The sequence below is a fragment of the Gobio gobio genome, assembly GCF_949357685.1.
Source record: "Gobio gobio genome assembly, chromosome: 9".
NCBI classification, from domain to species: domain Eukaryota; kingdom Metazoa; phylum Chordata; class Actinopteri; order Cypriniformes; family Gobionidae; genus Gobio; species Gobio gobio.
The window spans coordinates 7,449,221-7,476,567 of record NC_137115.1 but is presented as its reverse complement, the minus strand read 5'-3'; the positions used below and the strand labels follow the sequence as shown (position 1 = coordinate 7,476,567).

Genomic DNA, 27,347 nt, shown 5'->3' with positions numbered 1-27,347 from the left:
AGAGATGGTTTGGTTACATTCATTCACCCACCCACCAACAAGTCCCGCCCTTGACCTGATTGGTTGATATGATTGGTTACTGCTAGTTATAAGCCTTCAGCGATTGGACAGATCAGAAGTCAATCATGTAGCTGTAGCAACAACAGCAAACAGAGATCAGATCAAGGGCGGGTCTTATCAGAAAACTAGTGGCGACAAAAAACGCCCCTTTATCTTTCATAAAGGAGGCGTTACATGACAGCACCAGCACTGCCATAACGATCAGGATTTCAGCTAGACGTACTGCTAGTGTCTGAGCGTGGGGTTAACATTAAACTCTTTCTTTCCAAGTGGAATCGACCAAAAGCCTTTCTACCCGCCGATATGTCTGATGCTATAAAAAATGTGGCAATATTCGGCATCACGGGGATGACGGGGTCAGCGACCTTACCTATTGCAGTGACCGCAGGTAACGTTAGACTCTTACACAATGACATTTGGGATAGAGCTGTTATTTTAAACTTTTTTTCTCCTCCTGTGCTTCACAATATTTCAGTGCAGCAGCTGTCTTTGACCTTGCAGAGTAACGTTAATAGAAACTGTTGTATCGAAAGTTGTACTATAGTGAATGAAAACCGGATTAACATTGTCTGCATAAGAGTTGAACATGAACAAGATGTTGAACTTGCATTTTCTGTGGGTTAATTCGTTTTTAAAATTATATTTTTGTTTACTGAACTATTTTTGCTCCCACTTTATGCATTTAGATCACGAGACGTTTGTGAAACTTCTTAGTCATGCATAATAACTAATCTGCTGAGTCATACATGCATTTGAAAGATAAGCATAAACCTTCTTGTCTGTTTTTATCTGGACATTGCAGAGGTCTTAATCCGTTTGCCTTCACTTTAGCTGGATTATTGCCATTTTTTGTTTATATGACTATATAAAGGTAGGCAATTTCCATGAATATGATACAAAATAGTGGTCAATTTGTGTGAACATAGGTACTTTTTGAAATGATGATTGTCTCAATTTCATACGAGCTATTTTAAAAAAAATATTGATTATTTTGGCTCTACTTAGTTTGATTGTTGATTTGATTGATAGTTGGGAAATCTTATGGTCAAACAGACGGGGCATCTTGCAGGATCTATTTGACCAATTCTTCTTCTCACGTCTTTGGTTATTTGCTGTTGCAGGTTACAATGTGACTGTGCTAGTGAGAGACGCTGCAAGGCTTCCTTCAGACCACAAGGCCTCCAGAGTGGTGGTGGGAGATGTTCTGAACAAAGAAGACGTTAAGAAGACCCTGGAGGGTCAGGATGCAGTCATTATCATTCTGGGGACGAGAAATGATCTCAGTGAGTTCACTTAACCTAAAAACAAATTCACAAATTTTTGTTCTTGTTTATATACACACCTAGACTGGGTAAACCCAGCCTGATCTGCCGGCGATTTGATTTCACCCTGCAACGCAGTCTGGAAACCCATACATTCATTTCTACTGCTTCTGTTATACTTTTGCGGGAAACAATCACAGACTGGCTTATCCACCTGGCTAGGGCTGAACGATTAATTGCATTTGCGATAATATCGCGATATGATAAAACACGATTTCCTAACCGCAATGGCTGCGATTACAGTCTGGTCACGTGACACGCGAGAGTAAAGTTTGCAGAAGGAGCAACTTGGCACATTACACATATATGCCTGGCCTAAAAGGGGGAAAAAAACTGTTTGTGTTTGATCTATCTAATATTGTGTTGTTCATACTATAGGCTACAATAGAGGTGGGAGAAAAGATTCTTCTCCAATGATTCTGGATCGATTCTAAGCTTCGATTTTAAGTGCAGGTGCGTGGTGGCGCTGCGTGTGTTTTAGAAACACCCGTATTCTGATTGCTTCCATTATCTCTCTCTTTCTCTCTCTCTCTCACACATACACACACACACGAACCATAAAATAATATTTCATAACGTCCGGAGCGGTTGACGGCGCGAATCGCAATGACATTCGCAGGCTTCTTTGCACAGGATAAGCGCTGTGAGAAACTTAGCTTTGATGTCACGCTACAGTGTGTTCTCGCCCGCCGGTATTTTCCTTACAAACGCTCAACGAAGGCTTCATTCATGTCGTTAGGAATGCAGTGTGCTTGTATATTAAAAAATAAGTAACTCACTGACAGAAGGTTTTCCATTTCAAATGCTCACGCGGCGCTTTGTGAAGAGTGCTCGCGAGCGCGCGTCTGTGTGAGTCTCAAAATGCTTTTATGACGCAAAATTTATGTAAACACCGTCAGTAATGTCTTAATGAATTAAACAGACAGGGCAAAAACATCTTATATTTCAAAAGAGATCTGTGCATTAGTGTGAATGCAGGTCTCCCGCTGATGATGTCATGATTAATAATCAAACAACCAGTGTTGCCAACTCTCGCGAGACAAATAAGCAACCGCAGCTTCAAAAACAAGCCCAAAACAAGCCCAATATTATTATATTATTTATTATCATCAATATTATTTATAATAAATAATTTTTTTATCAATAAATGAGCCTGCAACATATTAAACTGAAACCTCTCAGAGTTTGAAAAGCAAAAACAGATGTGATTTTACAAAAATCATCAAATTGCAATAAAGGACACACAATATCCTCCGATCAGCTGTGAACAGAAGAGGTTTGAAGAGTGAAGAGTGACAGGCCAATTATGGTAACCCATAGTCGGACTCATCGGAGTTAGTGCACACATATTAGGGGCAGTAAGCAGTGAACACACACACACTGCAAACCGTGAAAAAGACAAGCCCTGCATCGCATTGTGCACACTATCTGCCCTAAATAGTACTGAAAATTACTAATGTCACACTATTTAGGATGGATAGTGTGCACATTGGGACACAAGCACTAGAGCGCTGCAATATAGCCACATATTTAAAATAAAATAAATTCGAACCATACCTACTGTTATTATTAGTAGACTTGTTTTTTATAATAGCCTGTAATTTTAAATACATTACAAAAATATTTTTTTTAATTAAATTAGGTGCCTCTCCTCCCTCTTTCCTCTCCATCTCTGCTTGTGCTATTGTTTGTAAAATGTATACGTCTATTTAAGTCTACTAACTATCATTACGTGCATTTATAACGTCACATGCCTGCACGTTGAACGCAATTTTTCTTCAATGAAGGGGAGAAGGAGGCGGGATATAAAAGGACGGATTACTACAGCACTTGTATCGTTGCACTGAATGCCTATTAGCTGTGAGAAGACAGTGTCAGTCAATGTATTGGACAAAACAGCGACCATAAATGTAAAGAAACGAAGTTGCTTATTATATTTTCCTAACAAGCAACCACATTTTTTAAAATAAGCCCAAAAAACCGCAACCCGAGACTCGTGATTTTTTAACGCGACTTGCCAAAAAAAGAAGCCCAAAGTCGCGTGTTATACGCGGACTTGGCAACTATGCAAACAACAGTAAAGCTGAGAAAGAAAAATCACTCACAGTTCAGACACTCTTAAATACTGAAAGCACTCTTTGTTCATTGCTTGTAATATGTTTTTTGTTCCTCTTTATGATTTACTAGCTTATGTTTTGCAGCTATATTAGTTTATATATTTAAAATTATTAACATGCAATTGTTTTAACTAAAATGTTGTAATGTCCTAGTTATTTTAAAAAGCTTATAATTACATATATCATAATAAAAAACATTTTAAGTTTTTAATAAATAAATAAGATTAATTAATAAGGAAAAAGTTCAGGAATTGTTTTGGAATCGGATCGTGACTCCCAGAATCGTAATCGGATCGTGAGGTACCAATTCAAGATTTCCACCATTACTATACAATGATGTATTGTTGAATAATACAGAAGATAAAGAGTTTAAAAAATAAAAGCATATTACATCGCAATCGCAATATTGGTTAAAAAAATCGCAATTAGATTTTTTTCCAAAATCGTTCAGCCCTACACCTGGCGCGCTATTGGTGGGTTTAACACGACGACGGATAGAGAAGCGATGGGTCGTTGCCCGTTGATCACGCCTCTTGTGCAGTAGAAAATACATAGCAAACTCCCAGACCAATGTTCAATCTTAAATTGAGCTTGGTCTGGTGATAGCCAGACAAATACACACCATTACAAGATATTCACGTAGGTCAGCGTGAAAACCCTATTTTACTTGCGTATTTTGATCTATTTAGGCTGTGTTCACACTTGTAGTTCGGTTCACTTGGTCTGGACAAAAATAAATAAATAAAATGTGTCCTGGGGCCTATACCATGAAGCCAGTTTAGCTGGCTAGCCAGATATGTTTAAGCTTAGTTTGTGCTAATCCTGGGTTTTAGGTACCATTAAAGTGGTTTGGCTTTTAGCAGTGTTCATCTCCATATAGTAACTTACGCTCCACGGCTAACCTGCTCCTGGACAGGTCATGTTCTGGATAAGAGATCTCAAACTGAAATTGGACCAATCAGCTGTGAGCAAAGTGACACATATCTGATGCAATGAAGTCACTCCCCCTTTTTCTACTCCACATTAAAGGTCACTACATAGCAAATGGTTTTTAAAGACTAAAGTGTCTGGCTTTTAACAATGCTTATTTATTATAATAATAATTTTGAATGATTTAGATATCATTTAAGTAATTATACCCTTAATCAATTACACATGTATCATTTTAGTTAATCAATCATTAATAGGCACATAGTTAAAATTAATATAAATAGCCTATATAAAGGTCATACAAATAAGCTTTAAAATCAATAAATAAAGCTATAAAAATGACTACATGTGAGTTCAAATGTTCAATTCTCTCTATATATCAACTAAACTAACTTCATAACTTTACTTGCACTGACTAAGTAAGATTTTTCTTAAAGTTGTCCACTTGCATAGACAGCTCTTTTCTTCTTCCTGTGTAAATTTGTTTAAATTCTTAATATTTTCAATCATGTAATATTCTGCAGAAGAGAGAAATCAATTTCGCTGCATCTCTCACGAGAAGTGAATCTCAGTTTCCTTGATCCACAGCGTGTGATTGGCTGTTCACTGCTGATGTCACAGCTAAACTCCTAAACTCAGGATCAAAGCCTGAGTTGACAGAGAAAGCTGATGATCAGCGTCAGGGGACCAACAAAGCCTGAATAGATTGGATTGGTTTTGTCAACTCGAAACTAATCCTGTAACCCTGAGTTTGTTAAACTACCATCATGGTACAGGCCTCTGGTCTGCTTGGCATTCACATCAGCATTTTAACACCGAACCTAAAGATACCGAACTTAAACGCATAGGGATAGGTTCACACAACCTGATTGGTCAGCTTTTATTATGTATATTTCACAACTGAACTTAACCAACATTCAAAACAATGCTGTATGCTGGGCTAAATGTGCTCGTTGTATGTGCGTAGCTACATATGATGATATTTTGACCAGTTGAGAACTCGTGAAGAGCTTATAAAATGTGTAAAGGAGTTAAAAAAGCGGGAGGAATCCCTCTGTCACACACACAAACCAAGATCTGCTGTGAGGAGACCGTGATGGGCAACATCACAACCATGATGAGAAAAAACAGGCGTGTGTGATATTGAAGAAAAATGCAATATGCAATACCTTGTTAAATAATGCGATATTCGATATGCGATTCGATATTGCTTTAAGTGTGTAAAATCCATTTAAATTATATTAAAAAATTATTTAAAAACTGAGAACGATACCATTTATGTGTTTCACATTCTTTCTTGGAAAAGAAAACATCGCTACAACTTCTGAAAGTGACCAGCAGTGTTTTAGCAAAAATGAATGTCACAAATCTGAGAATATAATTTTAACATCAGTGTAAACAAACAAAAAATGTAATGCCAATATTGAAATACCAAAAACTCTTTGACTTGGTAACATATAGTTATATCAACCTAAAACTTAACATCAAGAACATCCAGGTACACAAAGACACTTGAACTAGGGGTGGACAATTATTTTTGTTATTTTAATTTATCTTTATTAAAAATAAGAACTAAAAACGGAAGTCTTCACATGAATTAAATATACACTGATACATAATAAAGCTACAAAGGTTTTTCAGCCGAGAGCACTGAGTGATATTCTCTTTTTCTTTTGTTGTTTGACAGACAGAGGCAGGTTTACTGTATTTGCAGGTTTACTGTATTAGCAGGGTTACTGTATTAGCAGGGTTACTGTATTAGCAGGTTTACTGTATTTGCAGGGTTACTGTATTAGCAGGGTTACTGTATTAGCAGGGTTACTGTATTTGCAGGTTTACTGTATTTGCAGGTTTACTGTATTTGCAGGTTTACTGTATTTGCAGGTTTACTGTATTTGCAGGGTTACTGTATTTGCAGGGTTACTGTATTAGCAGGGTTACTGTATTAGCAGGGTTACTGTATTTGCAGGTTTACTGTATTAGCAGGGTTACTGTATTAGCAGTAGCAGGGTTACTGTATTAGCAGGGTTACTGTATTAGCAGGTTTACTGTATTTGCAGGTTTACTGTATTAGCAGGGTTACTGTATTAGCAGGGTTACTGTATTAGCAGGGTTACTGTATTAGCAGGTTTACTGTATTTGCAGGTTTACTGTATTTGCAGGTTTACTGTATTAGCAGGGTTACTGTATTAGCAGTAGCAGGGTTACTGTATTAGCAGGGTTACTGTATTAGCAGGTTTACTGTATTAGCAGGGTTACTGTATTAGCAGGGTTACTGTATTAGCAGGTTTACTGTATTAGCAGGGTTACTGTATTAGCAGGTTTACTGTATTAGCAGGTTTACTGTATTAGCAGGGTTACTGTATTAGCAGGTTTACTGTATTAGCAGGTTTACTGTATTAGCAGGTTTACTGTATTAGCAGGTTTACTGTATTAGCAGGGTTACTGTATTAGCAGGGTTACTGTATTAACAGGGTTACTGTATTAGCAGGTTTAACAGGGTTACTGTATTAGCAGGTTTAACAGGTTTACTGTTTTAGCAGGTTTAGTGTATTAGCAAGTTTACTGTATTAGCAGGTTTAACAGGTTTACTGTTGTAGCAGGGTTACTGTATTAGCAGGTTTAGTGTATTAGCAGGTTTACTGTATTAGCAGGTTTAACAGGTTTAATGTTGTAGCAGGTTTAGTGTATTAGCAGGTTTACTGTATTAGCAGGTTTAACAGGTTTACTGTTGTAGCAGGGTTACTGTATTTGCAGGTTTACTGTATTAGCAGGGTTACTGTATTAGCAGGGTTACTGTATTAGCAGGGTTACTGTATTAGCAGGTTTACTGTATTTGCAGGTTTACTGTATTAACAGGGTTACTGTATTAGCAGGTTTAACAGGTTTACTGTTTTAGCAGGTTTAGTGTATTAGCAGGTTTACTGTATTAGCAGGTTTAACAGGTTTACTGTTGTAGCAGGGTTACTGTATTAGCAGGCTGTCACTTTAAGACCTAATGCACGGATCCTATTGACACGCATTCGGTTTCTTTCCCCAACTGATGATATCCTTCACTTAAAGCATAACCGACTGTATTTACATGAATACTCATCAAGACTGTGTGTGTATTTGACAGTTCGAGTGTGTAACAAGACATGAAACAGAACTGAAGGGATCACGCGCTTTTAGAGGCGGCTTGTGCGCACGTTTCGGTGTGTGTCAGACAGCAGACAGCACGAGACAGCAAGGAGTTGTTTTTCGCAAGTTATTGCGTTTAATAACACTTTTTTTTTTTTTTTTTTTTTTTTTACGTCAAGCAAGTCACATAAGTAACAGTCGTGTGCCCATTCTCTGCTATATGTGTCGACCTAAAACGTACACACTTTTGACAATGTTGAAGTAGCCTATTAAAATCATTCAGATATTGCGTGCCATTGCGATATGCATATCGCGATATGTACATTTGCGATATTCCGATAATTTTTTCGATATATTGTGTATATATTTTTGTTACTTTTTAGGGTCGCATTTTGAGACATCATGTCCCGTTTTTGGTTTGTCTTTGGTCTGGGTTGTGTTCATACTTCATTCGTTTGGAAACGGACCGTCTTTTCACCTGTCTCGGTCTGCTTGTTTGGTGCACACCAGGGTCAGATGGCAGCGTTCACATTTATTCAGATGAACCGCACTAACAGCAATCGCACCAGGGTTCGTTTTAATCAAACCAAGTGTGAACACACCCTTAGGGTGCGATTGCTCTGTTAGTGTGGTTCATTTGAATAAGTGTGAACGCTGTTGTGAACGCTGCCATCCAAACCCTGGTGTGCACCAAACAAGTGGACCGAGAAAAGATGGATCTCGGTCCACTTCCAAGCTAACTTTGGTGCTGTTCGAATGAAATATGAACGCAACACGAACCAAAGACATGTAAACGAACCAAAAACAGGAAGATGAGACCATAAAAATGCTCACCTTTTTTTTCTCTGCATAGTCGTGATGCTGCCCATCACAGTTCGCATCACTGTGTCTCCTCACAAAGGGGCTTGGTTTGTGTGTGTGACAGAGGGATTCCTGCCGCTGTTTTGACTCCTTTACACATTTTAAAAGCTCTTCACGAGTTCTCAGCTGGTCAAAATACCATCATATGTAGCTACGCACACACAACAAGTGCATTAATCTCAGCACATAGCGTTGTTTTGGATGTTCGGTAAGTTCGTCTCAAAATAGGCAATACGTCATAAAAACGACCAATCAGGTTGTGAACGTATCCCTATACCTTTGGTGTTAAAAATGCCAATCTGAACATAAGTGGACCAGGGCTAAATGTTTTTTTTTTTTGGTCTGGACCAAACGAACCAAAGAAACCGAACTACAAGTGTGAACACACCCTTAGAGTAAAAGAGTATGACGGGACTTGATTTTATCCATTAGGAATTGATTGCATTTACCGGTGAACTTATTGCACATTATTTACTTGCTCTCTGATATTTTGTTTGCTGGTCCCACAACGATGATGTCTGAGGGAACACGGAACATTCTGGAGGTCATGAAGTCCCGTGGAATCCGCAAAGTTGTTGCATGCATGTCAGGTATCAATGTCTGAGGTGTTTCCAATCGTATTTCTCCTTCATTACTGTGTAAGTGCATACTTGAATATGAAGAAATGGCCATCTCTCTCTCTTTCCCTTTTCACAGCGTTCCTCCTGTGGGACCGTGCCAGAGTTCCTCCTCGTCTGGTGCCAGTCACTGAAGATCATGACAGAATGTACACTGTCCTGAAGGAGTCAGGACTGGACTATGTAGCGGCCATGCCTCCACATATTGCTGGTAATGAGCATTAAATGACTGACACCCCTAAAATATGAATTTCAGTTCAGTCATGAAACTCTAGATGGCGCAGGACGATAGGTTCTTTACATGCATCATTACCACGTGGCACAAGCTGATTGGCTTCTACTTATCATACAGCCAATGAGATTGCTTGCTCAACATTTATATAGTCTGGTTCATTGTTTGCTGTTAGCTAGTCCTGTCAGAGTTCCTCTGGAACCCTCCACCTCCCCCAGCTCCACCTGCCTAAATCTGCTGTTGGGTTTATGTCTATTTATGCAGCTGCAGCATATTTACATGCTCACTGCAGTGAGTCAGTGTGTCCGTACTTTCTACTGCTAATACAGCATCAGCAATAATCAACATCAGCAGCGTAGCAGATCTAGTCTGAGATCAAATACATTTACATTTCAATATTAATAACATACTAAAACTATTCAGAGAGTTGTCATGTTTGAATTATGTTTTGGCTAGTTATATTGTATCAGTTATATTTATAACAGTCTATCAAGAAATACTGTATGTTTAAGAATTGTCATTTTGTTGTCTTTCTAGATGACAAGCCTCTGACAGAAAAATACACCGTGACTGAGAACATGTTAAAAGGAAGAGTCATCTCCAAATATGACCTGGGCCATTTCTTTGTCAAATGCCTTTCCACTTCTGAATGGGATGGAAAGACAGTTGGAGTTTGTGGAGAATATAGTTAATCTACTCAGGGCTTTGTATAAATCTATTGTCAATAAAGGTGCACTCAGTAATTTTAGTGTATTTTGCACTCTCCAAAATGACTGTTCACTGCAGAGACAGTGGGTGGAGCTTGATGTCCAGCCACACCATAACCCTATCCCTAAACATAACTAGGTCAAGCTCCACCCATGTCCAGAGAGGACGTCATTTGGCTCTGCAGTGAGCACCATTTCTTATTTTTGCAGTCGAAGTAACAGGTTGCGACTGATGCTATTGTAGAAATGTTTTATTCACAGTCAGCCATGATTAATTATGCTAGTGTCAAATAACAAAGAAACATTTTTTTAAATGAACACATATGCTGCCCAGCAATAAGTGTACTTTTAGTTAATCAAAGTTTAAAACTTTATTTAAAAGTTTTGTACGTACTGAAAATCTGTTGGTTTTGATTGAAGAATTCCTCTGTTTTTGTTTTGCCTTAAGAAACATTTAATTCAAATCTATGTAATTTGCCTAATAATGTAGTTTTTAAATAAAGATGTTTGTTCTTGTTTTTCTTTTTACTTATGTGTATTATTATGTTGTGTAGAACTTATTTTTTTATCCTCGTTATATAACTTCTTTGGGTACTTGTACCTTTAAGAACTAGTACTACACAACTACAATACCCAGCATTCCAGTTGCGCGTGACGTCAGAACCAATTGAATCACTGGCGGGACAAAAAAATTCCAGCAAACGATTCCGACTCTTCAGCAGCGTTATATACTGTAATTTATAGGGCTCAAATGACTGTTTAACTTACAACAGTTACATCGATTTTGGACTTGGTTTACATACTTTACAGGTGAGTGAAACATGTCATCTAGACAATAATAGTAGATAGTTACCGTGCTAAGCTAGCGCACTGTTTTCTGCTTACACAAACTTCTGGATACGGCAGATATTTTTTCTAACAAACAACTTTTTATTCACAATACTGGATTAAAAATATATATACATTTATCGCAATATATACAGACACATGTCGTCTTCGAAATACTTCGAAAGAAGTCTAAATAAATAAAAGATGATACATTATGTCTCTAACGTTCCTCGTCTAGAGTTTGCAAAAACTATCGCCTCTCGTTTCTACCAGTTGTAGTTTAGGTGTTTATTGTATATTAAATATTATATATCGAAATGACCCCTCTCCCACACTTTTTTTCCCCTTCTCTTTCTCATAGACGACACAAAATCTCATCTCAATTTCATCTGAATATTAACATTAGTGTGATTTTATTCCGTCAAAAAAGTTGAGGTTAATTGATCTAATTTTGTGCCTTTGTAAAATAGTAATTGTGATTTATGTAGAATATAATGTTTTTTTTTTGTGTGTAAATTAGTTGGTGTTGGATTTGTAGACGCATTAATGTTTTAAGATTTGTGTATTGAAATTATATATAGCCTATATGATAGATACATTAGATAATTATCTCGCAATATTATGCCCTAACTACCCATTGTTGTTTTAAAAATCATTGTGTTAATATTATTCGTTGTATTAATATTTTTTTTAGTCGGTTTTTATATTTTCAGTTTTAATTCTGTTGTCTGTTTTTTATGTTAAATCCTTTTTTAAATTATTTTTATTTCAGTTTTAGTTATTTTAGTACATCAAGTTAAACTAAATTAAAATGAGTGTTGATCTTGCTGAAATAAAATGAGTTGTATATATTTTGTTTTCAGTTAATATAAATTTAATTTCTGGTAACACATTTTTTTTTTTTTTTTAAGTTTTAGTTCTAATAACCCTGCTTTCCCCCCAAGATGTAAGATGGCCTTTTTGAATATTTATTTATTATTATTATTTTTGATAATTAGCAAATATTATCATCATCTAGCACATGCTGAACCTGTGTGTGTTTTTGTGTGTGTATATATATATATATATATATATATATATATATATATATATATATATATATATATATATATATATATATATATATATATATATATATATATATATATATTATATATATATATATATATATATCAGTGATGCCAGTAACGCGTTACTCTAATCTGACTACTTTTTCCAGTAATGAGTAATCTAACGCGTTACTATTTCCAAACAAGTAATCAGATTAAAGTTATTTATCCCAGTCACTGTGCGTTACTATTTTTGTCAAATTCCTAAGTAAAAATATATATTTTTGCTTCTTGCATCTCGGGGAGAGTATTTATGTTAAGTGAAGTCAAGAAAGACTGTCTTTTTATTACATTTTTTATTAAAACATGTTTTTTTTTCCAGGAAATATTTTTTAATTTCAATTTAAAATGTCAGGAGATACATTGTTGACGTTACTGTTAAAAATGCACTTCCAATAAAATGAGTGTTGGCAAAAACAGTTGTCATTTTTATGTTGAGGCGGCAGGAGTGTTGCCGGCAGCTGCTGAATATAACTTGTAATCTAACGGTTACTTTTAAAATCAAGTAATCTGTAAAATAACTAAGTTACATTTTAAAGAAGTAATCAGTAATCAGATTACTTTTTCAAAGTAACTGTGGCAATATATTATCTTGTTGCAATATTATGCCCTCAGTTTTTATTATTAAAATTGTAAATTTTAAGTTTTATTCTGTTGTGTTTTTGTCATTTTAATATTTTTTTAATTCATTTTTATTTCACTTTGAGTTATTTTAATACATCAAGTTAAACTAAATTAAAATGAGAAGTGTTGAACTTGCTGAAATAAAATAAGGTTTATTTCAGTTAACATATTTTTAAAGGTTTTAGTTATAAACTGTATAAAGTTTACATAGTGGAAGAGGTGCTAAACCACGTCTGATTTTATAAATTAAACAGATGTTGTTGAATTTAATGAGATTATCCCAGGTAAGTGTCTGATATTTACTTAGAATACTACAGTGGTGGTAGTGGTATGGTTTTTTTATCCAGTATTTTTAATGCTTGTTTATATAGGGTTTCTAATGGTTTTATCGTTGTAGAATGCGTATTGGACCAGCTTAATAAACAATATGTAATGTGGGATAAAATCATGGAAAAGAAATATAATTTAGCAGCTTCTGTTGAGAGGGAGTCTCTAATGAATGAATTTAATCCTATTACTAGCTTTTTTAATGTGAGTTTTGAAATTGAGGTTTCAATCTATATATAATCCTAAATATCTGAATTCTGTGACGACCTGTACTCTTTCTCCAGATATTAAAATTTCAGGATTTATAATTATATTATTTTTTGAAAAGAACATGGAAACTGTTTTAGATATGTTCAATTGCAGACAGGATTGTTCAAGCCAGATTGAGATCAATGACATGGCCTCTGTTAGTTTTGAGGAATCTTCCTCTGTAGATTTTCCATAGGCCAAAATAACTGTCTCGTCTGCATACATCAAAGTGTCACAGTTCTTACACAAAGATGGTAAATCGTTAATATATAAACTGAAAAGAATTGGACCTATAATTGAACCCTGTGGAACACCAGTTGATAATAGTAAGGGTGTAGAATTATATTGGTCAATCTTACGCTTTGTGAACGAGATTAAAGGTATGAATTAATGAGGCTAAAATTTGGAAGATAAATGCAAGAAGTTTGTGCAGTAAAACTGAATGGTTAACTCTATCGAATGCTTTGCGAAAATCCAAAAATAAATAGCTCCCACTGTCCCTCCTTTATCCATATTTGATTTAACCTTTTCCAGAAAATAACATGTTGCTGTCTCTGTAGAATGATTAGCCCTAAAGCCAAACTGCATTGAACGGAAAAGAGCTGCAATTAAGATGATTGGTGATTTGTTTAGCAACCAGTTTTTCAAAAACGTTTGATACCGTTGGCAAAATTGATGTATTTTATATATATTTTGTTTAAAGGGTTAGTTCACCCAAAAATGAAAATTCTGTCATTAATTACTTCCCCTCATGTCGTTCGACACCCGTAAGACCTCTGTCATCTTCGGAACAGAAATGAAGATTTTAGTTGAAATCTGATGCCTCTGAAAGGCCTCCATTGGCTCAATGCACTTTACACTCTCAAGACCCATAAAAGGTACTAAAGACGTCGTTACAAAGTCCATCTCACTACAGTGGTTCTACAATAACTTTATGACTTGGCGAGAATAGTTTTTGTGCGCAAAAAACCCCTAAATAACGACTTATATAGTGATGACGATTTCAAAACACGGCATCATGAAGCTTCGAAGCGTTATGAATCAGTGAGTCGATTCAGCAGTTTGGATCGCCAAATTTCAGCAGTTTGACACGCGATCCGAATCATGATTCGACTCACTGATTCATTACGCTTCGAAGCTTCATGAGGCCGTGTTTTGAAATCGTCATCACTATGTAAGTCGTTATTTAGGGTTTTTTTGCGCACAAAAACTATTCTCGCCAAGTCATAAAGTTATTGTAGAACCACTGTAGTGAGATGGACTTTGTAACGACGTCTTTAGTACCTTTTAAGGGTCTTGAGAGTGTAAAGTGCATTGTGCCAATGGAGGCCTTTCAGAGCCATCAGATTTCAACTAAAATATCTTCATTTGTGTTCTGAAGATGAACGGAGGTCTTACGGGTGTCGAACGACATGAGGGTAAGTCATTAATGACAGAATTTTAATTTTTGGGTGAACTAACCCTTTAATGCTAGGAGCAGTTCACCAAAACATTTCCTTATAAGAGCGATCTTATATCTGCGGTATAAACTCAAACTCACTGTTGTTTTGCAGAGTGAAATGGTGGCCAGAGGACAGAAGCGTAAGCTCCTCCACAGGGAGGACGAGGGAAGAGGTGCCGCCTGGGAGAGTCAGCTGCAGTCCGTGCTGGATATCTCCATGGATAAGTTCCACCGGGACCAGGCCCTTGTGGAGCCCAGCTTACTGCGCTCAGTCCTCATCAACAACACACTGCGGCAGGTTCAGTCCGAGGTCCGGGCGCAGGTAGAATCCCTGTCCACTGTCAAAATTCCCGCTAAATTACAAACTTACTCCGGGTTGGAGCCCGGTTTTCCCATTGGGTCGCTTCCAACAGAGCATGATGCGCCTCTGTTCTCTCTGAATGCTGAAAATATGGAGGACGACTTCATGGCCTGGACTTCAGAGGACGATTTCTCTTTATCTTCAGCCATCTCTGCCATTCTCAAAGACCTAGATACAGTCATGGATGCCGGCCAAGGGCCTTGTGCGCCTCAGCGGGCTCCGCTCGGCTCTATAGAGAATCTAACAGGAGATGTCAGGCTCACACAGTGTCCTCTGTCGAGTTCAAGAACTGAAAAAACGTCCAACGTGGTGCCATCCGTCAAAACCGAGGCGGCGTGTCCCGGTTATCCTCAGGATGTAACTTTAGATAAACTTCTCCTGGACATCGACGCGTCCGTGTTTGAACCGGAGGTGAATCTTGTGCCAGGTTTCTCCGTCACAGCCGATGATTTAGTGATGTATCTACCGTCCCTGGCCAAATCTCCATCAGCATCCTCTTCCTCGTCTTTAGACTCTCATGGTCAGGCCACATGGGAGATCCAGGAGATAGAGCACGTTATGGACATCCTAATGCGAACGTACCCGCAGAGCTGATTATGATGTTGGAGTTATTTGATAAATTTTTTTTTAGAGGTGTACGGAAGACATTTCCACTGAAATAGCACAAGGGATTGAATAAGACTGTTATGATTTGCTACCTCATTTGTACCATCTTGTCATGTTCAATGTCAGCTGATAGTTAAAGGAACACTCCACTTTTTTTTAAAATAGGCTCATTTTACATGTCCCATAGAGTTAAATAGTTGAGTTTTACCGTTTTTGAATCCATTCAGCCGATCTTTGTATCTGGCGGTTGCACTTTTAGCATAGCTTAGCATACATCATTGATTCTAATCAGCCCATTAGCATCTCATTCAAAAAATGACCTAAGACACTTTCAATATTTTTCCTATTTAAAACTTGACTCTTCTACAGTTACATCGTGTGCTAAGACCAACTGAAAATGAAAAGTTGCGATTTTCTACACCTATATGGCTAGGAACTACTTTCTCATTCCTGCGTAATAGTCGCGGATCTTCGCGGCCGTACCATGGCTGCAGCGGCGCAATGATTGGTTGGTATTCTGTGAAACATGGTGGTAGTTACACCTTCGACTTACTATCACAGCCCTTTACAACACACAGAACCATGGCTAATCACACAGCTAAATCCACAACACAATTTGTCGGCTGCAAGCCTGAAACTTTCTCTGCAACTACACGAACTTAGTGCCGGTCACATTGAAAGTTACCTAGCTGGGGGCTACTTTCAGGCGCTGCGTAATATCATTGCGCCGCTGCAGCCATGGTACGGCCGCGAAGATCCGCGACTATTACGCAGGAATGAGAAAGTAGTTCCTAGCCATATAGGTGTAGAAAATCGCAACTTTTCATTTTCAGTTGGTCTTAGCACACGATGTAACTGTAGAAGAGTCAAGTTTTAAATAGGAAAAATATTGAAAGTGTCTTTGGTCATTTTTTGAATGAGATGCTAATGGACTGATCATAATCAATGATCTATGCTAAGCTATGCTAAAAGTGCAACCGCCAGATACAAAGATCTGCTGAATGGATTCAAAAACGGTAAAACTCAACTATTTAACTCTAGGGGACTTGTAAAATGAGCCTATTTTCAAAAAAAGTGGAGTGTTCCTTTAATAGCAGTCATTAGTCCTCTTGATGGATCTCTAGTTCTGTTTCAAGAAATGTTCTTTCATGAAGATTCATTCCTGAACGTGTCAGTTAACAAAGTACAGAAAAGGTCCACAGGACTTTTAAACGCAGTTATTTAAGTCCTTACAAATATGTCTCTATATATATTTTTTACTTTTCAAAATGATATTGGTCTCTAAGATTCTACAGCACTTTCCATTTAGTCAAATCCCTACATTTTATAATGATATTTTTTTATATGTCGTTTGCAGGTGATCATTAAGAGTGTCCTGCTGGATTTAGATAGACTAAGGTCATTAAAATATGAGATTGTGTGTATTTTTAGTTTCTTATAATATGCAGTTATTGATGTCATACATGAGCATAATGAATATACTGGTGCTGTTTCGGCAGACAAACATGTATATGCCTATGCAAAATATTTACTATTGACAGTATAAAATTATCATGGGAATATTATCTCTTTGTATTCTTATTGTTATACTTCAAATAAAGCTGAATGACTAAATGAGGAATTTATTTAACCTCTTAAGCTCTGGGACCATTTTGGGGATTTCCGCCTGGATTTGGCCTACCCAAATTGAAAAGCTTCCCATACCCACATATAGTGGTCTCTAAATACACAATTTTGGTGAAACCAGACAGCTTCCTCTTGCATTGACAGTTACTGTTGGATGTGGTTCGTCCTACATGGTGGTATGCCGACAATACCCTGGATACCATAGCTCTCATACACCACAAAAACTTGCTGTCCTGGACACAGATGAGCCAGTGAGACACGCACCAACATTTCTTTCCTCTGATACGTCTCCCATCACACTCTGCTCTTACTGATGGAATGTAAAATTAGTCAAGATTGGCCACACATATACAGGGGTGAAACCTCCAACACCATTGGCCAGTGTTTCAGTTTCACTGTCAAGTGCTTAAGAGATAAAACAGGATGTGTAAAGTGAAACCTTCCTGTAACTCCACAGCAACACAGACTCGTGTAACATTTCATCAAACCTGCCAAAGCAAATACATCAAGTCACAAAGTACCAAAACCGTTTTTATTTTATTTTTCTGTGCATGCATTTCTTAAAACACCTTTTGTTCTGATGTGAATATCAGGCACCCGTTTTTGTTCCCTACCATCCAACATTTACTATACAATGGCAATGATACAAAGAATAACTGATGAATGTACAGTACAATAAAAGACAAAAAGACTGTCCAGCATAACGGTCATTGGCTGTCAATTATAAAGTGTAAAAAGTCAATTATAAAGTGCATCTGAAGTTCTCCACATGTCTGGACATAAAACAGCATTAACTAGCTACGAAAACAATGATTCAATTAATTTCATACTCATCGATGATCAATACAATACTGGACAGGTGGCAAGTAGCATTGTCTTCCAGTTTCTATATGGTCCAGAGCGGTCTTGGTCCAAACAGCAACAACAAATAAGGTCTGGAAATATATCTAAATATGAAAACAGCCCTCAGTTATAAATCCTACACAAAACAATGCTAGAGAAGATTCACACTTAGGACACAATGAGCAAGTTTTCGGTTTAAAAGCAATGGCAACGTTACTAAAGTCTTGAAGATCAAATTTGGAAACTCCAAAAAGGGAAATGACCAATCCGCCCAGTTTCTTCGTTCCAACATAACATCAGAAGCTGTTCTGCCCAACAGTGAGGGCTATTGTATTGCACGCGTTCACACACGACTGTCTTGGAGGTGCTGCAGTGGTAAGCTGCTAAAGACAAATTACAAGTGAAATAAGTGACCTTATGTGAATGACGAAAGATCTAATATTTTATCCATTTATGGAGTTGTAGGACACTGGAGAGCTGGGTTGCTGTGGCTTAATTGAGGCCTTCTCAGCCTCGGGTGATTCGTCATCAGGCCCGTGTTCTATTATTGGCGCTTTGTCCTCATCTTCCTCCTCACAACTTGGCAGCTGGAAGAAAGCTGTCCACCCGTAAACATCTGCAAGCTTGTGGAATGTGCGAAGGACCAGGTACATGACCATCAAGCCCACAAACAGGTACACTGCAAGAGAAGAGAACGAGAACTTGTGTAACCAAACAACTTTAAATAACCATTTCAAGTACTTCAGAGCTTCGTAGAATGGGAAAATTATTTATATTTATAATATAATATACACTATATTGCCAAAAGTATTGGGACACCCCTCCAAATCATTGGATTCAGGTGTTCCAATCACTTCCATGGCCACAGGTTTATAAATCAAGCACTAGGCATGCAGACGCTTCTACACACATTTGTGAAAGAATGGGTCGCTCTCAGGAGCTCAGAGAACTCAAGAGTGGTACTGTGATCGGTTGCCACCTGTGCAATAAGTCCATTCGGGAAATTTCCTCACAACTAAATATTCCATTCGCAACTGTTAGTGGTGTTATAACAAAGTGGAAGCAATTGGGAACAACAGCAACTCAGCCATGAAGTGGTAGGTCATGTAATTCAGATGAGTTTATGGACTGTAAGCTTAGCGTCATGGAATGGGTTTCCATGGCTGATCAGCTCATCAAAGCCTTACATCACCAAGTGCAATGCAAAGCGTGGGATGCAGTGGGGTAAAGCACGCCACCACTGGACTCTAGAGCTGTGGAGACGTGTTCTCTGGAGTGACCAATCACGCTTCTCTGTCTGGCAATCCGATGGACGAGTCTGGGTTTGGCAGGAGAACGGCACCTGCCTGACTGCATTGTGTAAGTGCAAGTGTAAAGTTTGGTGGAGGGGGGATTATGGTGTGGGGGTTGTTTTTCAGGGGTTGGCCTTGGCCCCTTAGTTCCAATGAATGGAACTCTTAATGCTTCAGCATACCAAGACATTTTGGACAATTTCATGCTCCCAACTTTGTGGGAACAGTTTGGGAATGGCCGTTTCCTGTTCCAACATGACTGCCCACCAGTGCACAAAGCGTCGGTCCATAAAGACATGGATGAGCGAGTTTGGTGTGGAGGAACTTGACTGGCCTGCACAGAGTCCTGAGCTCAACCTGATAGAACACCTTTGGGATGAATTAGAGCGGAGACTGCGAGCCAGGCCTTCTCGTCCAACATCAGTGCCTGATCTCACAAATGTGCTTCTAGAAGAATGGTCAAAAATTCCCATAAACCTTGTGGAAAGCCTTCCCAGAAGAGTTGAAGCTGCTATAGCTGCAAAGGGTGGGTCAACTCCATATTAAACCCTACGGATTAAGAATGGGATGTCATTAAGGCCCATTTGCATGTAAAGGCAGGCATCCCAAAACCTTTGGCAATATAGGGTATTTCAGAGCGTTGTAGAGTGGGAAAATTATTTATCTGTCACTTGGTATGATGTGTATACATTTCCCACGGAAATAATAACACGGACAGGCACATGGATAAAATATTGGGGGGGCATTTGTGGCCCTCAGGCTGTCTTTCACACCCCTCAGTTTCAGTCTTCCGAGACACATTATCAGAACACAACCAAAGGGGCCACACGGATGTAGGTCATAAAAAGACCTTCATGACTTCAGCTGTAATCCTCTTAAGAGATGAAAATTACTGTTCAGGTCATATTGACTCAAAGCTACAAATATAAATATAAAAAATAAATAAATTAATTAATATAATGCAACATAATACATATACACACCCAAACACACACATTTTATTTATTTATATATAAATAAATGTAATTAACTATTAACATTTATTAATAATTATAAATTATAATTAATTTACAAATAAATTCACTTAAATGACTTGTATATAGAATAAATATATAGTAAATGTATGTTTACATTTTAAAGTTTATATTTGATGTTATGTTAAATAAAGGATCTTGTAAAATATTGCCTTTTCTGTAGAAAACTTTAAAAGCCCTACCTTGGTTAAAGCCTTCACACCTTTGAGCTCAAGCAAAAGGTCTGAAAAAGTCTCTGAAAGGAAACTCAAGGAGATTCCAGTCCCTTACCCATGACTGAGATCTTGTACAAAGCTCTGAGTCTCTGTCCTGGCTTTTCTGCTGGCACAAAGTCCCCCAGTCCTATAGTGCAGAGGGAGATGAAACAAAAGTAGAAGGCGTCTAAGAAAGACCACGATTCTTCTATGGCGCTGAACACCAGGGCAGGTATCACAAAGAAGCCGAGCACCACCAGGACCAGCAGTGCGATGAAGTGCACGACACTGGCAGCGCGGGGGTGCAGGCCTGCCCTCTGCTGGCACATGGAGATCGGCCCGTAGGTCAGAGGGTGCATGAGGCGCTGGACGCAGGCTGTGAGCACTAGCATGGTGAAGGGCACGCCGATCAAAGCATACATGATGGAGAAAGCTTTTCCCGCATCAGAGAGCGGCGTAGTGTGGCCGTATCCTGGAAGAGAGGGAGAAACATGAAAAATTATTTTTGCAGGAGAATGTTTTCAAAAGGCAGGACACTTCATGTCAAGTTAAACTTATTTGCAAAGGGCTTTTCACAATACACATTGTTTCAAAGTATGTTTATAATGCCTATAGAGCAAGTTTTATGGCTGGGCAATATGACGATATAGAACAATGATATGAGTGATTTAGATCTAGCTATGTTGTATTTATAGGGTTGTCTAGCACATATATCAGTGCTGCAGTGTCTCAGAGCATTCAAGGCAATTAAGATATTTACATATTGGTCAGTAATTTGTTTTGACATGTTTACTGAGGGAAATAATATGTCAATGTCATTTAACAGAAAATCTTCAAAATATTGTGTGACATGAGTTGTTTCAAATAAGCTACAGAAACAACTCTAAAGCAGGAAGGATAGTGTATACATAATAACATGCATGCATAAAATAACATGCATACCCAAAATAAATAAAATAAATGAATAAAAAAAGGGACTAGAGTATGAATAAACAAAAAAAAAAAACAATTTATAAATATTAATATTGGTGAGGGTAAGTCAGTGAGGATAAAGTGACTCTAATAAAGTATTAATGAATATGATCGGATGTTGCAGGTGAAAAGTCTGACTTAATGACGCAAGGGATTTTAGATAATGGTCAGTTTCGTTGTGAGGGTAAACAATTCTCAAAAAGCTGAAAAGGAATGTGGAAAAAAATCCAAGTCAAGGCACTCAATAGGATGCAAAAGTAAAAAGCCTTTATTAGTAGGGCTAAAACATTAAAACACCAACGCGTATCGGCCCATTGGCCTTGATCAGGGTGTTGGTAACAAACAGACAGGATCAAGCAATATAGTAATAAGTATTGCTTGATCCTGTCTGTTTGTTTACTTTTGCATCCTATTGAGTGCCTTGACTTGGATTTTTTTACAAATTCCTTTTCAACATTTAACCCTTCCAAGAGCACCAGAGGATACAAGGGATTCCAGCAGCGCTCCAGTTCTCTTTTGTCCAATTCTCAAAAAGCATTCAAGAATATATGATCAGTTGTCTTAAGTGACAAATAACTGGTTGTCAAAGAGTCTGATATGAATTAGCATTTCCCAAATGTTATTAGCAGTCATTTAAGTGACAATGTAGAAAAATATAGGGAATGGCTTTCATTTAAAGGAACATGCCGACTTTTTGGGACTTTTGCTTATTCACTGTATCCCCTAGAGTTAGAGAAGTCCATTCTCATCTCTGTGCGTGCCATAACTCTGTCTGACGCACCCACCGCTAGCCTAGCTTAGCACAAAGACTGGAGGTAAACGGCTCCAGCTAGCCTACTGCTCAATAAGTGACAAAATAACGTCAACATCTTCCTATTTGCATGTTGTGATGTGTATAGTTACATTGTTTACCAAGACCGACGGAAAATGAAAAGTTGTGATTTTCTAGGCCGATATGGCTAGAAACTATACTCTCATTCCTGCGTAATAATCAAGGAACTTTGCTGACGTACCATGGGCCTCATTCATGAAACTTTCGTAAATATATGAGCAAATTCTGAGTAATTTGCGCGTAAAATGGACATTTACGAAAACTCACCTCCAGATTCACAAACGCTTCGAATACCACGGATTCGATAGTTCAACGTGTGTATATTAATGAATTCCAAACATTCGTAAATAGGACACCCGTGCACGCTCATTCATAATTTGCATAATCCCCGCCCATGAGTTACCAATGCAAATGACGTGGCCAGGAACACTGAGGAATCTTCTGGACTTCTTTCTCAGGTTTGGCTCCAGTATATTGAATAAATGCTAAAGAGACTAATTGGCCATGTGCCTAGCAATAAATATTAAATTATCATGTGTCCATCAAAGTATTTTAGCGAGCTAAAACTGAAAACGGCCAGCTGGTGGTGCTTGAAAGTGCAGCGTTTTTCCATCTGAGCGTTTTTACACTTCGATTGCTATGAATATGATACAGAATATCCATGGCAGTAATGTGTTACTAGTATCTCATTTTGAAGAATATTACTGAATATAAAAAATGCAGTAAAAAGCAGTATTAACTTCTCCATTATTGTTGTTCAGTCAGTGTACAAGTGGGATGATTGGTAGTCGGTGTAGTTTTTGTCCCGCCCCTCCTCCACTGTGATTGGACGGCCGGGTAAAAAGTGACAGTGACGAGCGCTGCCTATTACCCAACGTTGAAAAAAAGAAAAAGAAAAAATACGGGGCAAATCAACTCTTGAAATATTATTCTGGTATATAGTGCATCAAAATGCAATGTCATCATTTTGCCTAAATTAGAACACAGAGCGTTCAAATGTTTTACGCACCATTTACACGTGGTAGGGAGCAGGTGTCAATTTATTTCGTACCAACTAACATTTTGAAAATACGAACATTTTCGTGAATCCGAAAATTTAAGTCAGAGCGGCTTTACGAACGATTTACACACAAATTCGTTCTGCTCATGTTTCATGAATGAGGCCCCATGAGTGCAGCGGCGCAATGATATTACGCAGCGCCTGAAAATAGTCCCCAGCGCGCTCTCTGTGCAAGCAGGTTGTCACGTTGGTTATGTTGACGAAGTTAGCCTATCTTCAGGCGCTGCGTAATATCATGACATATCGGTCTAGAAGATCGCAGCTTTTCATTTTCCGTCTTAGTACACGATGTAACTATACACATCACAACATGTAAATAGGAAAATGTTGGCGTTATTTTGTCACTTATTGAGCAGTAGGCTAGCTGGACCCATTTACCTCCAGTCTTTGTGCTAAGCTAGGCTAGCGGTGGGTGCGTCAGACGGAGTTATGGCACGCACAGAGATGAGAATGGTATGTATGGACTTATCTAACTATACGGTGAATAAGCTAAAGTCCCAAAAAGTCGGCGTGTTCCTTTAAATTAGAAACGTCTCCGATTTTAGCCAGAAAAACTATATAGTGATGTCATTCCTTATTGTCTTTGAAAATGACTTGTATCAACATTTTCACGTGAGATGCTCTGACTTGCATCTGGGGTACTTTATCCAAAAATTAAGATCCTTACATCATTCACTCATGTCGTTCTAAACATGTTTGGCTTTTTCTTCAGTGGAACACAAAAAAAGATGATATACTGAACTGTGTTATGTCCATACAATGACAGTCAATGGAGTTCAAAAACAACTTTGGACCCCACTGACATTGTTTGAATTTTTTTAAATTTTCATTTCTGTGTTCTACAGAAGAAAGTCATACAGGTTTGGAATGACATGAGGGTGATTAAATGATGACAAAATCTTTATTTTTAACTGAACTACCCCTTTATCTTGCTAATTATACAATGCATGTGATTTCCTGACTGCATAACGCTTTAATGTAATCTAATACACAGCAGGGTCAGCTACACGGGTTAACGTGCTCGATGAAAGGAAAGCTTTATACAGACAAACAGGTCAAAGGATTGATTTCCCATGATACACTGTTTGCAGGACATAAACCGAGAAGCCCAGTTAAAGCAAATAAAGCCTGCACGATGCCTAAACTCAGAGTCATATGTGTTTGACAAAAACTAACTGAAATAACCTTAAAATCACTTTTATGGATAACATGGATATATTAAATGTGTAATTGCGGTCTGTCAGAGCTGTAATACGATACCACTAACAAGTTTATCACGCACACACTACAATTTGAATGCCAGGGAACACATTTGCCTCCCATGCTATTTTTTATTTTACTTCCTCCATCATTGAACAGTGAAAACTCAATACTCAGAAAGAGTCATTTATAACTTTACAAAATAATTAAGAGGTATTTGTTCGCACCACTACTAGGGGTGCCGGTTGGATGAAAAATATTAGTTAGTTATTGTAATTAAACTCACCTCACAAGTACATGAAAAATATTTAAGTTATGTACACAATGCACTCTAAATTCCACACTAGCTTAACTTCCATTACCAGTCCAACCACATGCATTGATCCGAACACAGACCCTTCAATATATAATTTAACCAGTGATATTTAAAACATACTAAACATGAAAATAACCCTTTGGAAAACTGGCTGGGAGTTGCCATCACATCAGTATTTTATTTTATGAAATCCTGTCATTTTAAGGCATGTATACAATATATAGGCTACATTCCATACACATCACATTTATTTAGTTGACAGATAGAAATTAGGTGTGTAAAAAACAAGACAATAAAGGGATATTTCACCCAATAATCAAAATTCTGTCATCATTTGCTCACTTTCAGGTTTTTCGAAACCTGTAAGAAGTTTATATTTTGAAGAATAGGGGAAATAGACAGTTTATTGACCCCATGGACTTGAAAAAAGGGAAGAAAAAAGAGGAAGTCAATGGGCTCCATAAACTGTTTGGTTACAAATGTAAGTCGCTTTGGATAAAAGCGTCTGCTAAATGCATAAATGTAAATGTAAACGTAAATGTACAAATATCTTTTGTGAGCAGAACAAAGAAATTCATACAGGTATGGAACAAGTTGAGGGTGAGAAAATTATGACAATTTTCATTTTTGGGTGAAATATTCCTTTAGTTCAACATTTGATTTAAAATCTGATTCCAGCTTGTGATGTTCCTTTGTTACGAGAAACCACTAAAATCACTATAATTTGAACCCATAATCTAAATGTTCTGTTCTCATAAGTGTTAAATCAAATATGGATTCCATATATATTTTCAATACTAAGATGGAAACGAATTGCTTTAATAAAAGCAAGCTCCATTTTCATCCTCTTAGGCTTTTATCCTGAGGTTTTATTCTGCAGTCTAAACACTGGTCAGAAATAATTTAATCAATTTGATTTTAAAAAGAGCTAGTTTTTAGTTCACAGTCTTTATAAATTAAATATTGTATTTTTTATTTTATAAAGGTGTTCCACAGACAAATGGGCATCAACATGATTGCCATACTTTCCATCCTGTTGAACATCCTGTTAATCTTGCCATTGTGTAAATAAAGTTATAAGTCATAAAGTGCCTGAGAAGTCTGCTACACCCTTAGAAACATAGATTTCAGAAGCACTGCATAATAGGAATGGTTTTTATGAAACCGTCTCTCAATAAAAAAATGCTTCTCCACTCACTACTGTTTTGACTAACAGTTGAGTCTAGTATTATGTTCAGTTCCGGCGAACTTTGGAACGTTTGGAACTTTGAATGTGGAACGTTTGGAACTTTGAGAACTTCGAATGTTTGTGGTGTTCTACAGTATTCTACTCTCACGTCAGATATAAGGGGCTGCCAAACGTATACATATCCGATATGATGTATCAAACAGGCGCAACATCAATTCGACTTTGTTCCTGTGAAACTCACCCACTGTCGTGACCATCGTGTTGGCAAAGAACAGAGAAGACGCCAAATCCCAGTTTGTCCGGAGCGATGCATTTTCAAGGATGGACACGCCGTATTTATTCGCTTTTAAAACTCGTTCTAAGAAACTTTCAAGGGCCGTGGCGTTGATGCAGCTCAGGTTGAGGAACTCGGCTTTCAGGGAGTTCAGGTCTGATTTCAGAGTCTCTTCGACGGGCCGCTCGATGGCTGAGAAAACAAGCGCTCCCAATATCAAATAAGTGATGTACGCCAAGACGAAGCCACAGAGCACAAAGCAAGACCTGAACGCCGTGGACATGGTGGGGTTTGTGAGTACTGTTACTGTAACGCGATGAAAGCGATTCTTAATTTGTTGCAGTGGTGTGTTTGACTGATTTAACTCCACCCTTTCACAAACCTCCACCCTCTCTGACAAAAGTTGGCCACGGTGGCCAGGAAATAACTGTACTCACTCAGTCACATGGGTGATGCTTTGAGTTTTGAGGGTTTGTAAGGTGCAGCACAACCTTATCGTTCTTCACACGAGCTCTTTCATTTACATCCAACAGACAAATCCATTATACACTTAAGTGTGATTTACTATCAAGAGCTCACAAGAGCTCATGATAGTACTTCTAAAAAGTGAAGTGAGTGATGTACGTTACACTCACATGAGATTAAGTCTTCAGTCGTTTCAGTCTTCTAGGAAAAAGATGTTTTGTTCTACATGGAGTGGGTCGCCCCTTTGTGGGCTTATCACTAAATATAAGCAAAAACAAAAAATATAAGTGTGCATTTAAAAAGTGTTAGACACTAAAGGCAAAAACAATGTTTTTTTTTCATGCATCTGTCAATTTTGTATGGAAGCTTATTTCTGCAACAGAATAAGACATTTTAAAAGATAGTTTTCTTAGATTTGCAACTTTACAAGTTTAGGCTATATATCGCAATTCTGACTTTATAACTCACAATTGCAAGTTTATATATTGCAATTCTGACCTTTATTACAATTATAGGTTTATACATCGCAAGTCTGACTT

General features: G+C 37.7%; 3 protein-coding genes across 3 annotated transcripts; 2 read left to right on the top strand and 1 right to left on the bottom strand.

Annotated features, from left to right (window-relative positions):
• The first annotated feature begins 235 nt into the window (after window positions 1–235).
• blvrb (biliverdin reductase B) lies at window positions 236–10,484 on the top strand. Its single transcript, XM_079824852.1, has 5 exons — window positions 236–448; window positions 1,182–1,345; window positions 8,913–9,000; window positions 9,107–9,238; window positions 9,797–10,484. Exons 1-5 carry the CDS (start codon window positions 364–366, stop codon window positions 9,949–9,951), a joined length of 624 nt encoding a protein of 207 aa, XP_079680978.1. The 5' UTR covers window positions 236–363; the 3' UTR covers window positions 9,952–10,484.
• A 4,178-nt stretch (window positions 10,485–14,662) lies between these two features.
• sertad3 (SERTA domain containing 3) lies at window positions 14,663–15,499 on the top strand (the record flags this gene model as incomplete). Its single annotated transcript, XM_079824843.1, has 1 exon — window positions 14,663–15,499. The coding sequence occupies one exon, from the start codon at window positions 14,663–14,665 to the stop codon at window positions 15,497–15,499; it is 837 nt and encodes a 278-aa protein (XP_079680969.1).
• Window positions 15,500–17,655: 2,156 nt separating this feature from the next.
• kcnk6 (potassium channel, subfamily K, member 6) lies at window positions 17,656–26,901 on the bottom strand. The gene is made up of 3 exons (XM_079824654.1): window positions 26,311–26,901; window positions 20,577–20,972; window positions 17,656–18,659 (listed from the first exon to the last, which is right to left on the bottom strand). Exons 1-3 carry the CDS (start codon window positions 26,624–26,626, stop codon window positions 18,424–18,426), a joined length of 948 nt encoding a protein of 315 aa, XP_079680780.1. The 5' UTR covers window positions 26,627–26,901; the 3' UTR covers window positions 17,656–18,423.
• Between the last annotated feature and the right edge of the window lie 446 nt (window positions 26,902–27,347).

Bases quoted from the DNA above. Each gene is read 5' to 3' on its own strand.
- blvrb (XM_079824852.1), top strand. From the start codon at position 364: ATGTCTGATGCTATAAAAAATGTGGCAATATTCGGCATCACGGGGATG. The intron at 1,346-8,912 runs GAGTTCACTTAA...TTGTTTGCTGGT, and splicing joins GGACGAGAAATGATCTCAGT to CCCACAACGATGATGTCTGA. The intron at 9,001-9,106 runs GTATCAATGTCT...CCCTTTTCACAG, and splicing joins AGTTGTTGCATGCATGTCAG to CGTTCCTCCTGTGGGACCGT.
- kcnk6 (XM_079824654.1), bottom strand. From the start codon at position 26,626: ATGTCCACGGCGTTCAGGTCTTGCTTTGTGCTCTGTGGCTTCGTCTTG. The intron at 20,973-26,310 runs GTGAGTTTCACA...CCTCTCTTCCAG, and splicing joins CACGATGGTCACGACAGTGG to GATACGGCCACACTACGCCG. The intron at 18,660-20,576 runs GTAAGGGACTGG...CTTCTCTTGCAG, and splicing joins GTACAAGATCTCAGTCATGG to TGTACCTGTTTGTGGGCTTG.